Source organism: Sinocyclocheilus grahami, unplaced genomic scaffold (assembly GCF_001515645.1).
Source record: "Sinocyclocheilus grahami isolate Dianchi unplaced genomic scaffold, SAMN03320097.WGS_v1.1 scaffold490.1, whole genome shotgun sequence".
Lineage (NCBI taxonomy): Eukaryota > Metazoa > Chordata > Actinopteri > Cypriniformes > Cyprinidae > Sinocyclocheilus > Sinocyclocheilus grahami.
This window is the reverse complement of record NW_015505669.1, coordinates 285,638-299,429: the sequence shown is the minus strand read 5'-3', so window position 1 is coordinate 299,429 and position 13,792 is coordinate 285,638. Positions and strand designations below refer to the sequence as shown.

Sequence of the window (13,792 nt, the reverse complement as noted above, 5' to 3'; positions counted from 1 at the left end):
ACAGACATGCACACTCTCTGCCTTGCGTCCCCGGTGGACTCACTGCTGTCTGTTCAAGAGACTTAAGCATGCCGCTTTGCTGTGATCAGAGGTCTTGCTTGGGTAATTTGAGCCAGGCTCCTCTGTCCTGCTCTGAAGGAGAAAGTGAGGCATGAAAATAGCATCTCTCTCCTCCTATCTCCCTCCTCTTCCTTTTGTTGTTTCCCTGCAGTGCACTTCTAGATACAGTCCCTTATGCCTATCTGGCTACGGCACCATGGGAAACCTGGTTTATAACAGATGCAAATAATAATGAGACCAACAACAGCAAAATGACACATCAGATAATCATCACTGTAACCTGTGACATTTTATGCATTTTATTTTTTTCAGGTGTACATTAGAATCCTGGACAATGAGTGGAATGTGTACCGGCGCTATGCTGAGTTTAGGGCACTGCACAATTACCTGCGGCCGCAATTCCCACAAGTCGACACATTCAATTTCCCACCTAAAAAAGCCATCGGCAACAAGGTATGTACTGCGAATTTTCTCTATAACGGCAGGTTCTCTTTTTTCCTTGTCCTTCTATTGTTTGGCTCACCTGAATATGCAGGATTATTAGGCAGGTTAGTATGTGGGTTAGTAGTAATTAGGAGTTAAAAAGGATTGAAATTCAATAGAAATTTCTAGAATTACTATAAGTGACATACTTTGATTGTTAACTTGACAAAGCCTTGACAAAGCCTTGAAAGTTGAAATCCAGATTCACACTTTTGAATCCATTTCTTAAATTTATAATGTGGCACAACTGTGTACTGCAAAGAAAACTGCATCCAGAGCAGCATGACAAGGTTTATCTGCAAACTATTAATTTGACATAAATGTATTTTCAAAAGATTCACAGTTGTGGGAAACAATGTATCATGCATTCGAAAGTTGATTGTTGATTCTGTGCACAGCTGGCAGAAAACATTGGCAATGGCAAAGTTTGTAGGCCGCAACATTTAAACTTTTTAAATGACAGTAATCCAAAAATATGAGATGAAAACATGTCAGCAGAGCACAAAAAGGCAAAATAAAGAGAATGCTACTGAAAAGAGAGCCAGAGCCACCCCCAAAAACACTTTCCATCAGTGCCACTGTCACCACCTGCTACTTACCAGCTTGCATGACATCACTGTAAGTGTTAGTGGCTGGGCCCCTATCTCCGCCCTCACAATTTTTGTGAATTATTTCACAAAGGTAGTTTTACAACAAAAAGTGTGCAGAGTGATGTTTTGAAACCTGCAGAAGATTTTTAGAAGTTGCAATGCTGTAATCTGCTGTTTTTGGCTACTTCTTCAGCACTTCCTGGACTGATTGTTCTCTGTTCTCTGACTGATCTGACTGAACCACATAAGATCAAACTGTAGAAATCAACCTTGGGCATTTTTTACCTTTGTAAGGGAAATTGCCTTATTAAATGTGTAATCTTTTATGACAAATATTTACGTTTAATCAATTATTTCAATCAATCAGAATACTACAGAAGATGACCAATACAATTTTATCAGCATCAACAAAAGCCATCCTTACACTGCAACGGTGGAACAGCTGCATCTGACATGACATTTATGTTGTTTACACAACAGTTGCATGATGTAAATAACCTACATAAAGTACATTAATAAAAAAAAGGAACTCATTACAGTGTAGGGCGGCAACAAAAATCATTATTGCTGATTACTGCTTTTGATATTGTAATATTTAATATTAATGTCAATTAATAGTATACTTAAAATATGAAGTGGGACATCAATTTCTTGCTACACAAGAAGTTAAGAACAATTTATGAAATTGTGTTTTTTTTACACATTGGTTCACATTGGTTTTTGGTTAAAACAAAACGGTTATTCAAACTTGGATTAATTTACATACAGAAATTGTGCAAAGAACGTTCCCCATCACTATAGTCCATGTCTTCATTCTATGATTGGTTATAATAGTCGCGCTGCCAAAAACGTGTAAAAAGAAATCTATTGCAACATGAGCAGATCTAAGTGTAATGTAAACACAGTTGACACATGTCATTTGTTTTCAGCTTTCATTTTTTAATCACAACTGCAGTAATAGATTTAGTTTAATTATGCAGGTTTTTTTTTATTGAAATCTTAAAATATGGTCAGTTTTAGTGGCATTTTTTGCGCCAAGCAACCATTTTTGACCCTGGAATGTATTGATATATGTGACCCTGGACCACAAAACCAGTCTTAAGTCGCTTGGGTATATTTTTAGCAATAGCCAAAAAACATTGTATGGGTCAAAATTATAGTTTTTTCTTTTATGCCAAAAATCGTTAGGATGTTAAGTAAAGATCATGTTCCATGAAGATATTTTGTAAATTTCCTACCGTAAATATATCAAAACTTAATTTTTGATTAGTAAGATGCATTGCTAAGAACTTCATTTGGACAAATTTAAAGGCGATTTTCTCAGTATTTAGATTTTTTTGCACCCTCAGATTCCAGATTTTCAAATAGTTGTATCTCTGCCAAATATTGTCCTATCCTAACAAACCATACATCAATGGAAAGCTTATTTATTCAACTTTCAACTTAATTTAAAAAAATTCTCTTTTTCCTAGTTTATCTACAAGGCTGCTGTGGAGTAAGTATAAGGGCAAGATTGCCCCAGTGCCCATCAGCATCATCAGCGGGGCAGCACTGTATGCACTAATGTGGAGAGTCCACTCTGACAGCACTCTGATCCCCCACCTGTCTTTTCATTTTCCTTCCTTTTTTTCCCCCTCTGTTCACCCAGGGGCAGATAATTGACTTGTGGCACAGCTTCCTCTCGCTGCCTGTGATTTTTGAGAGTGTGCCAGGCAGAGCCACTGGCCCCCTTCAAAGGTAGACTTTTTAGAGCGTGAAAGACAGACGTGATTTACCAGGACCCAGACAGGCACTGCCAGTCTGGGTCCCACCTCAAGGACGGCCAATCAAAAGAGTCAATCAACCCCAGGGCTGGCGTTGTATGCTTTGTACCTGCTCTTAAGCACATTAGTTTTGCACTACCAGCAGTCGGTTGCTGGTCTGGACTTCAAAAATAGTTATTTTTAACCCCGCGCCACATTTTGCCATCTTGCTCTTTACATATCACCAAGGAGTGAAAACAGCTGTATGCTTTGTACCTGCTCTTAAGCACATTAGTTTTGCACTACCAGCAGTCGGTTGCTGGTCTGGACTTCAAAAATAGTTCTTTTTAACCCCGCGCCACATTTTGCCATCTTGCTCTTTACATATCACCAAGGAGTGAAAACAGCTGAGCAATTGTCAATTAGGAGATGTGTCTGCATCTGTCCTCGAGTTACTCGCTCTGCTCAGTTCCTGACCTCTCAGGAAAGCGGGTTTCGTTTTTGTGCTATGCAGAACCTGCACACATATACAGGACATAAGGAGCCTCTCTGTTCTCGTTTTTTTCAGAGCCGAGAGCTGCTAACTGCCTTCCGCTGAAGTTTTAGCTGAAACTTTGACATGCAAATTCAACTGGAGTGTGGAAACCCTCAGGGCTCAGTTAGAACAAGAAAGTAGGGAGAAAAGGGTACATTGAGAGCAGGCTTTTAAAGTTGAAATGACTGCAACGGTGGAGGGGTTTGATGGTGACAGGGCTTTTGTTGGTAATCATCGGCCCGTTGTGATTAGCTGTCATGTAATTGTTAATTCTGTTATTATTTAGCTGGTGCTCGGTGGCAGTTTGTTAAAAGGGGGCTCCGGTCTTTTTCCTTGCGATACGGGCCATTGCACACGTATGCAAATATGATATCTGATCTTTCGCAGTACTGAGCTTTGAGCAGAGTCTTTGAGAGTACTCAAACAGGGCCTGTAGAATCATTTTTCCTGGATCCACTTAATCAAAGGTTAGCAGGGTACTTCAGATTTATTAAAGGGATAGTTCACCCAAAAATCAAAGTTACCCTATGATTTACTCACCCTCAAGGCATCCTTGGTGTATATGACTTTCTTCTTTCAGACGAATACAATCGGAGTTATATTAAAAAATGTCCTGGCTCTTCCAGGCTTTATAATGGCAGTGAATGGTGGTCGAGATTTTGAAGCAAAATAAAGTGCACCCATACATCAAAAAAAGTGCTCGGCCCCCATTATAAAGCTTAGAAGAGCCAGGACATTTTTTAATGTAACTTTGATTGTATTCGTCTAAAAGAAGAAGTCATATACACACCTAGGATGGCTTGAGGGAGTAAATCATGGGGTGATTAAAAATTTTGGATGAACAATTCCTTTTATTAATTGGCTCCTCCTTATCAGAAATACAGAGCTCTGCATGTGCCATGTGGACAAAAATATATTTATCGTTCCCACAAATTAGAAATTTGTTCTCTCATTTTGGTTAAATCATGGCCACAAAATTAAGAATTTGTTCCCTCGTGGGTAAGTCCTTGTCATGTGCTAAATTGTTCCGTTGCTTTGATTTATTTAGTTAATGTGGACACAATTTACTGAAACGGGGGAATTAATTCTTAATTAGTGAACACAATTGAACTAAAACGAGAGAGAGAATTAAGTAGTGGGAATTAATTCTTCATTTGTGGCCACGATAAATATATTTTTGTCTGCATGTCACAGACAGGCCTCTGTACACATAAGATGAAATAGGTGAATGGGTATTCAGACTGTTTCAGAGTATGTTTATTTTTATTCTGATATCTTTTATGTGTTTGTGATAAGTAAAAATCTTAATTTTATGTAATAAAAATAAATATTCACAAACATCATCAATAACGGTGTCTAAAAAATCTAAAAAAGAAAATGTTTTTTTCTTCATATATTAATATTAAAATATTAATATAAAAATATATTTTTTAATATATACATTTTTATACATTAATGAAATTAATACTTTTATTCAACAAGGTTGCGTCAAATTAATCAAAGTCAAGTCTTTTCAATTTTTACAAAAATATTCTATTTCAAATAAATGCTGTTCGTTTTGTGAAAAAGTATCATGGTTTCCACAAAAAAATATTAAGCAGATTTCTACATTAATAATAATAATAAAAGTTTCCTGAGCACCAAATCAGCATATTCAAATGAATTCTGAAGGATCGTGTGACACTGTAGACTGGAGTAAAGGCTGCTGAAAATTCAGCTTAGCCATCACAGAAATAAATTACATTTTAAAGTATATTCAAATATATGACAGTTATTGTAAAAATATTAAATTGTAAAAATATTTCACAGTATTATTGATTTAACTTTTATGAATAAAAGTTAATTTTTGAATAAAATTGTGTATACTTTAATATTTAGAGCACTATATTGCTTGTACAACATATAAAGTATTTCTCTCTCTCTCTCATTAAGCCATGTTGCTTACCATTGTCTCTTAATGGTAAGAGTCCATATCTCATATGCTTGAACTGAAAGCTAACGTTAAACTGTGCAACATAGTTGTGTTCTCTTCAGGACTGGATCTCTGCCACTAGTTACAATGAGAAGAGTAATGATAAGGAAATGCAAATAATGCCTCTGTTGAGAAAACGTATGCCCCTTTGAAAGTGTGTACTGCTTGTTATCTGCACTTGCTGGATGAAATGAAGGACAAGCCTTGTCTAATCTGCATCTGTGAGTCTCTCATTTCTAGTCTCATCATTCATCTTGAGACAGCAGCTTGTGCAATTACCCATCCAGAGCTTACATGTGCCTCGCTCAAACCAGTGTAACACTAGGCCTGCTCTTGCGTTTCCTCTGACATTTGGTCTAAATATCTTGAATTTTCTTTCAACTGTTGCTTTGTGCTGTCTCTTAATGGTAAGAGTCCATATCTCATATGCTTGAACTGAAAGCTAACGTTAAACTGTGCAACATAGTTGTGTTCTCTTCAGGACTGGATCTCTGCCACTAGTTACAATGAGAAGAGTAATGATAAGGAAATGCAAATAATGCCTCTGTTGAGAAAACGTATGCCCCTTTGAAAGTGTGTACTGCTTGTTATCTGCACTTGCTGGATGAAATGAAGGACAAGCCTTGTCTAATCTGCATCTGTGAGTCTCTCATTTCTAGTCTCATCATTCATCTTGAGACAGCAGCTTGTGCAATTACCCATCCAGAGCTTACATGTGCCTCGCTCAAACCAGTGTAACACTAGGCCTGCTCTTGCGTTTCCTCTGACATTTGGTCTAAATATCTTGAATTTTCTTTCAACTGTTGCTTTGTTTTCCACCACTGAGTGAATCAAATAGATTTGATACTTTGGTGATTGCACAAAAATTCCAGCCATGGAAAGTTAAATAATCTAGATAAAGCTTTTTTGGCCCTTTTGATCATCCACCGGACATAAAAGTCTGACACTTTAGGAAAAGTAATAGCACAAAAATTTTAATGTAAAGATTCCTCGTAGCTTCCATACATTGTGTTAGGTGTATAATATCCTTCAGTCTCTGAGACTGTAACTTTATTTCATTCCTTCTGTGATTGCCGTGAAGCTCTGTGTTTTGGCATGGAATATGAATTTGGTGTCTTGTTGTGTGTCCATGACTCCCATCTGCTCGGGCCATGTCAGGCCCCTTGCTGCTCAACCATACTGACAGCTCCTAAACAGCTGATTTGTCAGAGGCTTGCCGGGCAAACACACTAAACGCTCCCCAGCCTACCTGTCAAATGTGCCCTGAATCCCAAGCAGAGCCGCTGAACCCAGCCAACCACAGGAAGAATGATGACATCAAAGAGAGGCGACTGTCAGCACAGTCAAACTGTCACCTCATAAGCTCCTCAGCTGTCTTGATTTAAAAAAAAATGTTTAAACATTTTTATGGCTGAGGTTTTTTTTTAATCAGGATCACATTTTGAGTCTGCGTTTTCTTGTTCATGCTTCAGAACTTTAAAGGGGAGTAAATCTTAAGGGAGCTGTCTTAGTAATTGAGAGATCATGAAAAGTAGCCGGTGTTATCCTGTTAAAAACTCTTGGGATGAGTAGTTGTCTTCACACTGAGACAGGTAGAGCTTCTTAAATAGTTTTAAGTCAAACTCTCAGAGCTCTAGGATGGTCCAGTGGTTCAGGGCTGGAGTAACACGGATTTTGGTCAGTTGTCGTTGAGTTTATAAGCTTAAATCTTTTTTTGCCAGTGGAAATATGTCATCAAGGGAACATTTTTTGGTAACACTTTACTTGAAGGGGTGTGCATAAGACTGACATGACACCTTCATAATCATGACATGACACATGTCATGAATATGAAGGAGGTTTTATGCATGTTTATGACAACTGTCATTAAGTGTCATTCACTCAGTTATGTAATTTTTAATGCAAATATGACATTATTTATAAAAAATAAAATTCTGTTTAATTAACATGTTCTTAATATATTAATAGCTTTCTCTACACCCCTCACTAGAGTTTTAGTATTCTTGTATAAGTCTGTGCATCTGTGTTTGGTTCCAGATTGCTCTTTTCTACTCATTTGAGTGCTCGTCCAAGTGACTGTGTTGTTTCATGTGTGTGTGCTTGTGCGGTAGGTTTATTTCATCCAATCATAGGTTGAGAGGCTGATGGAGGGATTTGGTGAGTCTATCTGAGGCCTGTTGCGGTCTGGGGATTGGCTGTTTAGAGGGTGTGAGTACAGAGATAATGTGCACATCCTCTCCAGGCACCATGCTCACTGTCCCTGCTCTCAGCTGATAGCCTCACAGCAAAACAGGACAATGCCAGTGTGTAATACCTGCTCACATTACTCGCATATGCAGACAGATAAGTGTAGCGATGTATCACTTTTTCCTGGGTGTTTTGTAGTAAAGGCATATATTGATGTTTGGAGCAATATACTTCCTTGTAACACGTTTAACCCAGCTCTGTGTATTAAGAACACAGCGCTATAGACTCTGTAATTGAACCATTTATTTATTCTGCTATTATGACTCATTGCCATTTAAAAACTCCTTGTCAGAAATTGGCGGAGGTGATTTCTACAATAATAGTAGTTATTAAGCTGATGTTTTAATCTAAAGGTACAGTTATTACAGTACACTTGTCACAGGGACAATATATCTTATGTGCTTTGCTCAAGGGCACAATGGCGTTAGTTCATGGATTGCCACTTACGGTATTAAAATCTACAATCTTTAACTTCACTGCCTTAACATGTTACCACTACACCATACCACCCCAGACTTACAAGCAAGGAGATTGCAATTTATCAGTGCAGAAACTGATGTAAAAATGTTCATATACAGACACATGTACAAGAAAAATATGAGAGAACCTTTTTGTGCTAATGTACTGGCACGCCAGGGTGCACCGACTTTATTTGCAAGTGTGAATAAGTGAGAACTGAATGACTGAATGAATGAAAAAAGAAAATGGAGACCACATTTGACATTCACAATGATATTCCAAAATGAGTACAAAATTAGTCATATTCCTATTATGCATTATGCCAGTGTCTCAGAATGTACAGTACAGTACTTTTACAGTACAGTGTAATAATTTTTTCTTCAAGGATCGATCAAAAGTGACATTATCATCATCTTACTAATATGCATCTCTGCACCAAATCAGCATATTAGTATGATTTCTGAAGGATCATGTGACACTGAGACTGGAGTATCTATTTTAAATTATAACAATATTTCTCAATATTACTGTCTATATAGATGCAGCCTTGTTGGACATAGAAGGCTTCTATGTCCAAAAAACAAAAAATCTTTTCAATGTATCCTATTGTTGCGGATATGAATGTAAATGATTTGTTTGAATAAATTATTCAAATGTGGAGTAATAAGTGGCTAGATACGTAGAAAAGATTAAAAGCATGGAAAGAGTGCATGTCTTAGTTTATTTAAAATACAATGTTTTCCATGTATGCAGAAATATAAAGTATCTATACACTAGTGAACATGTAAACCTCTTTTAAAATTAAAGGTTTAATGAGAATATGGACTTTAATCTGAAAAATGTATGTAAATGTGGTCAATGAATGAATCTAACACTGGTTATGAATATTAATCTTATTAGAATAATGAGTTCTATAAAAGGGCAAAGCTGGGAACTCTAGTTGCACTCTTTCTTAGAGGACCGTGCTAACGTCACATTACGAATGAATAACCTTTATCTAGATTATCTGTGCACTCACATTTTACTCATATTGTTCATCACATCTCTTGTCTCCAGGGGGAACATTTACAGACCTTTGACCATCCCTGTGACCCACATTTACCATGATTAAACTGAGCAAATGTTCATGTTTTTTTTCACGCTTTGGTGCATACAGTGTGATCTTCACTGCAGCTGGGTTGCACAGATGTAGAAAGACATGATACTGTACTACATAGCCACAGGCCAGAAAGAGAGCAGAGATTCAGAGGTAGTTTGAGGGAATACTTAGATGTTGCACAGCCCGTGTCCGAATATACTTTCTTCCCTATTTCACAGGATACAAATACAGTATATCAAATGGTCTGGATGGCAAAAAAATTCTGTATTGAAGATAAAATGTATACCTTGTGGTATAATATATATATACATTTTAATTTATTTTGAGTAGGGCTGCCGATTTAATGTGTTAATTTGGTATGATTAATTATGGAAAAATAATGTGTTAAAATCATGAACACATTAAGCGCACCCTGTCCCACCCCCAGACCTGTATGTCATTACACACTGCATTATACATTTGCTGATGAACATAATGCAGGACAATGACTGACTGCATGATGTAGCCTTTTAGAATGCCGTTATATGCCTCTAAAATTCAGGATATGAGGGTGAAAAATGCCCCTGTATGGGTTTTTGTCTGATGTTTTATTATATGATATAGTTTAGAAATATCACACACAACAAGCAAGAGTGTAGTTTTTTCCTGAATATCTGCATGATTGCAAATGTGACATTCAGTGGTGATTCTAGACTTATGTAATTGGTGGGGCCAGGCAGGTTATTATTGAAAGTAATTTGTTTTTGTTTTTTTGGTCACGTTAATTTATTCATTTTTTTCATTTATGAAATGCTGAATTAAGATATTTTTGTAATGCTTCTTTAATGCTATTCCTATCTAATCGGCACATTACATTATTAGATTAAAAACAGTAATCGCTTGACAGCCCTAATTTTTATTATTAGATTATATTAATATTTTATTATATACATATAAGAAAAATTACTGCATTTGGGTTTGAAACAACAACATTTACATTAGTTGGATCGAATTTTATTTTTGGGTGAACTATTCATTTAATCATTTGACTCTGTTTCTAGCACAAGACTTTGAGTGGAGGTTGAGACTTCCTCTTCTGACCTACCTTCTGCTGTGTGCTGAATTATTCACCGACTCTCTGCAGGTTCTTGTACATTTACTGACCCATTTGTTCTCATCATTGGCCTTTCCCAACACCTGGTTTGAGACATTAGTATCCATATTTTCTTGAGTGCAAGAGTCTGGAAGATTCTTTATGGCTCATAACACATGGTCATTGTGGGACTGGCTACCTGCATCATACATTATTGATTTCCCACCATTTGGCTTAAAAAAGGGTTGAGGGAGGTGTAGAAATAGAAGACTGTTATCTCTTCGGATTCTTGGGTGCAGCTTTAATTGAACTCCACATTATCTTTGCATTAAAGATGACAGCCCCAGGAGGATCTGCCCTGTTCTCATTAATGCAGTGTTTGCCATTTCTGCTTTCACCAGTCAAAGTGAATAAATTATGACTCCTGTATTTTGTATGCATATGCAACATGGCTGATGCGTGTGCCAGTTTTTTCTTGTGCCAAACATGTGTAGAAATAGAAGACAGTCTGTTATCTCTTCGGATTCTTGGGTGCAGCTTTAACTGAACTCCACATTATCTTTGCATTAAAGATGACAGCCCCAGGAGGATCTGCCCTGTTCTCATTAATGCAGTGTTTGCCATTTCTGCTTTCACCAGTCAAAGTGAATAAATTATGACTCCTGTATTTTGTATGCATATGCAACATGGCTGATGCGTGTGCCAGTTTTTTCTTGTGCCAAACATGTGCAGAGAACACACAGGAAACACATGTGATCTCTCATAACTTGCTTGGTTCTTATGAAAACTTTATTAATGAAAAGGTGTCAGTGTGTGATACTGCATTTGTGAAGTACCTTATACTATTAGACCATATCCTAAACAATCCTGATAGGACAGATAAAAAAAAAGCAGTAAAAAAATTTTTAATGGCCAGCTGTGACTAGTTTAGTGTTCAGTGCAGTCAGACAGATAGCTTGTCGTTGCATTAATGTGTAAAGGATTGTGCACCATTCAGAATTGCATTGAAAAATTATTGAATTCCAGTTCAATTCCTAAATTTGAATTGAATCTGAAATGAGGTAGCACACAAAATGCAGAACTGAATTTAAATTTGAATGCGAATGTAAGTAAGTCGAATTAAAATAAATTGAAGTGACATGTCATTGAAAGTAAAGTTTGTAAAGACAAAATTTGAATATTGGCTTCACAAAGCCTTGTTTGAAGGCTTTCGAAAATAAGTTTAAAAGGCTTAAAGTTTGAAGCTTTATAGGCCTTGCGGACAGAGAGAATGATAAAGAGAGTGATCAGTATGATCGTCTCTACAATCGCAGTCTACATCATAATTCCCTTAACTCTCCAACAACAAAGAGGCAACACTACTCAGGATTTTCTCCATCATCAGATCTTCCCACCTGGTGTATCCTGTACCGAGCTGAATCAAATTGGTTCATAACTAACAAATTTTTACACTCATTCTTTGTCTTTGTTGGTCTTCTATCTTCAGACCTTTTCTGCTTCTTCAACCATACAAGTACTGATTATCCAATTGTCTCTTCTGATAAAGTACAATAAGTGTGTTCCATTGTCTAATTTTCCCTTTAATAAATTTGCTTTTGTGTTCCATGGTGAAAGAACATTGGTAAATTCAATAAATTCCAGTTCATCTTCTTGTAGGATGTCAAGTCATCTTTATTTTTGTAGCACTTTATTCAATAGAGATTGTTTCAAAGCAGCTTAACAGGATTAAACAGGAAAGTAGCATAATCAGTGATGCAAACTTTAAAATACATGTTATGCTGTAAAGTAGCTCTAACAAGACAGTGTCATTATTCAGCTCCAGTCAGTTAAATATGTAAATATGTTCAAACAAGTTTAATTCCGTGAATAGGAGCTCAACTGTAGACAGTAGTGTCATTATTCAACTCAAGTCAGTTCAATGTTGATTCAGTTTGGTTCAATAACAGAGTTGACGTTGCAAAATGTGTCAGTTCCAAACAAATTCGAGCTATAAAGCAGCTCTACGGAAGACAATATTGTTATTATTTAACTCAATTCAGTTCAAGTTTGGTTCTCATCCAATAGTGCCGGTGCAGTAAATCGATAATATTACTGAATATTAAATTAATATTAAACTCTAAAAACTAAGCTAGGCAAAAGAAACAGTCACAAGTAATCCAAATTTCATCAGGTGATAGAAATGGAGAAGAAAACCTTGGGGGAAACCAGGCTCAGTGAAGGATCTCTTCTCCCCAGGCCAATTCAGTTCAATTCTGAATTTTGCACAACCCTGGTTTTGTAACATGGCTTTTGCAACGATTGCATCAAAAGTTCGAGTCACAGGATTATATCCTGAATGCTTTGTAAATCATTTTGAATAAAACCATCAGGCAAGTGCATGATTGTAAATAACTTCTCACATCATGCCTGATTAGTTACTGCAGATATGCCTAGAATGATTGATCGGCTTGATGTGGTTTGGTACAGTAAATCCAATTTGTCAGGCAGTTGCGGGCAGTGGCTACGGAAGGTGATAAACTAGAGTAAATATGTACCATCAGTTTTTATTTTTAGGATGAATGAGGTTATTTCCCCATTCGAAAAGCAATGTTACAACCACTTTTACAGCAACCTTCAGTGGGACGGTCAGCGTGATAAATCATCTCTTTCAGTCATAACGGTTTAATTCTCGGAGAGTATGATGGGTTGTGCTGCGCTTCACTTTACCAGCTTGAATCACCCTCACACTTTGTCATTTTGACGATGTGTCTCCTTCATTCAGATCTGCACACGTGTCTATACATGCTGCACTTGTGATTGGACAAAAGCGAACACAAACACAACTCATTGTGTAGCACCAGCTAGCTAAAGCCAACTCCTGGTCCAGACAATAGCCTGTGAAGATGGAGAAGCACTCCAGCAAGTCTTTACTGGCTATAATAGCAGCGTCTGGCAGTGATTTTCTCAGTCTCACTGCCTGTCGCTGTCAGACACAGACGATCAGCAGAACTGCTTTGAGGAATTTGGAGAGGAGCCTGTCGTTTAAGGAAAGAAACAAAACTGGCCCAAAGACAGAAGCCTGAGAAAATAATTTGCAGAGAAACACTCTTGTTTCTTAAGAGATCGCTAAGTGCTTTGTTGGTTTTGTCTAGAGTTGTTTGTGTGAATTGCAGGCGGGTGTTTGTGTTAACAGATTGTCTGAAGGTCCTACTTATGCTCCATGCATAAACAGCTTAAAACATCAGTTATTAGATGCACTTGCCATAATGCTGTTTGTGCATGTGCTTGGCTTGTTTATCTAGGTGTTTTGCCCTTAATGGTCCCTCAGTAAAAAAGGTGTTTTACTATGTTGTTATCCTGATAGAATCCAATTAGTAGCATAAGACATCCTCAAACTAGGAATATGTTAGAAATAAGCCTTTTCCTAAGAAAACCAAAGGCTTTGGGTTTCTTTTGCCTGTCATATCAAACAATTTCTGTTCAAGGAAACGCTATCATATTTGAGCCAATTTATCCTATTAGATGTAGTTTTCCTATTAGATGTGATTATTTTA

At 37.1% G+C, this 13,792-nt stretch overlaps 1 protein-coding gene across 1 annotated transcript in view; it reads left to right on the top strand.

The window, feature by feature from the left end:
• LOC107554039 (sorting nexin-29-like) overlaps nucleotides 1–13,792 on the top strand; it is a 71,466-nt gene that overhangs the window by 42,249 nt on the left and 15,425 nt on the right. Inside the window, exon 5 of the mRNA XM_016236402.1 lies at nucleotides 373–513. Within this exon, the coding sequence (XP_016091888.1) occupies nucleotides 373–513 (141 nt within the window). The remainder of the gene's footprint in view (nucleotides 1–372; nucleotides 514–13,792) is intronic.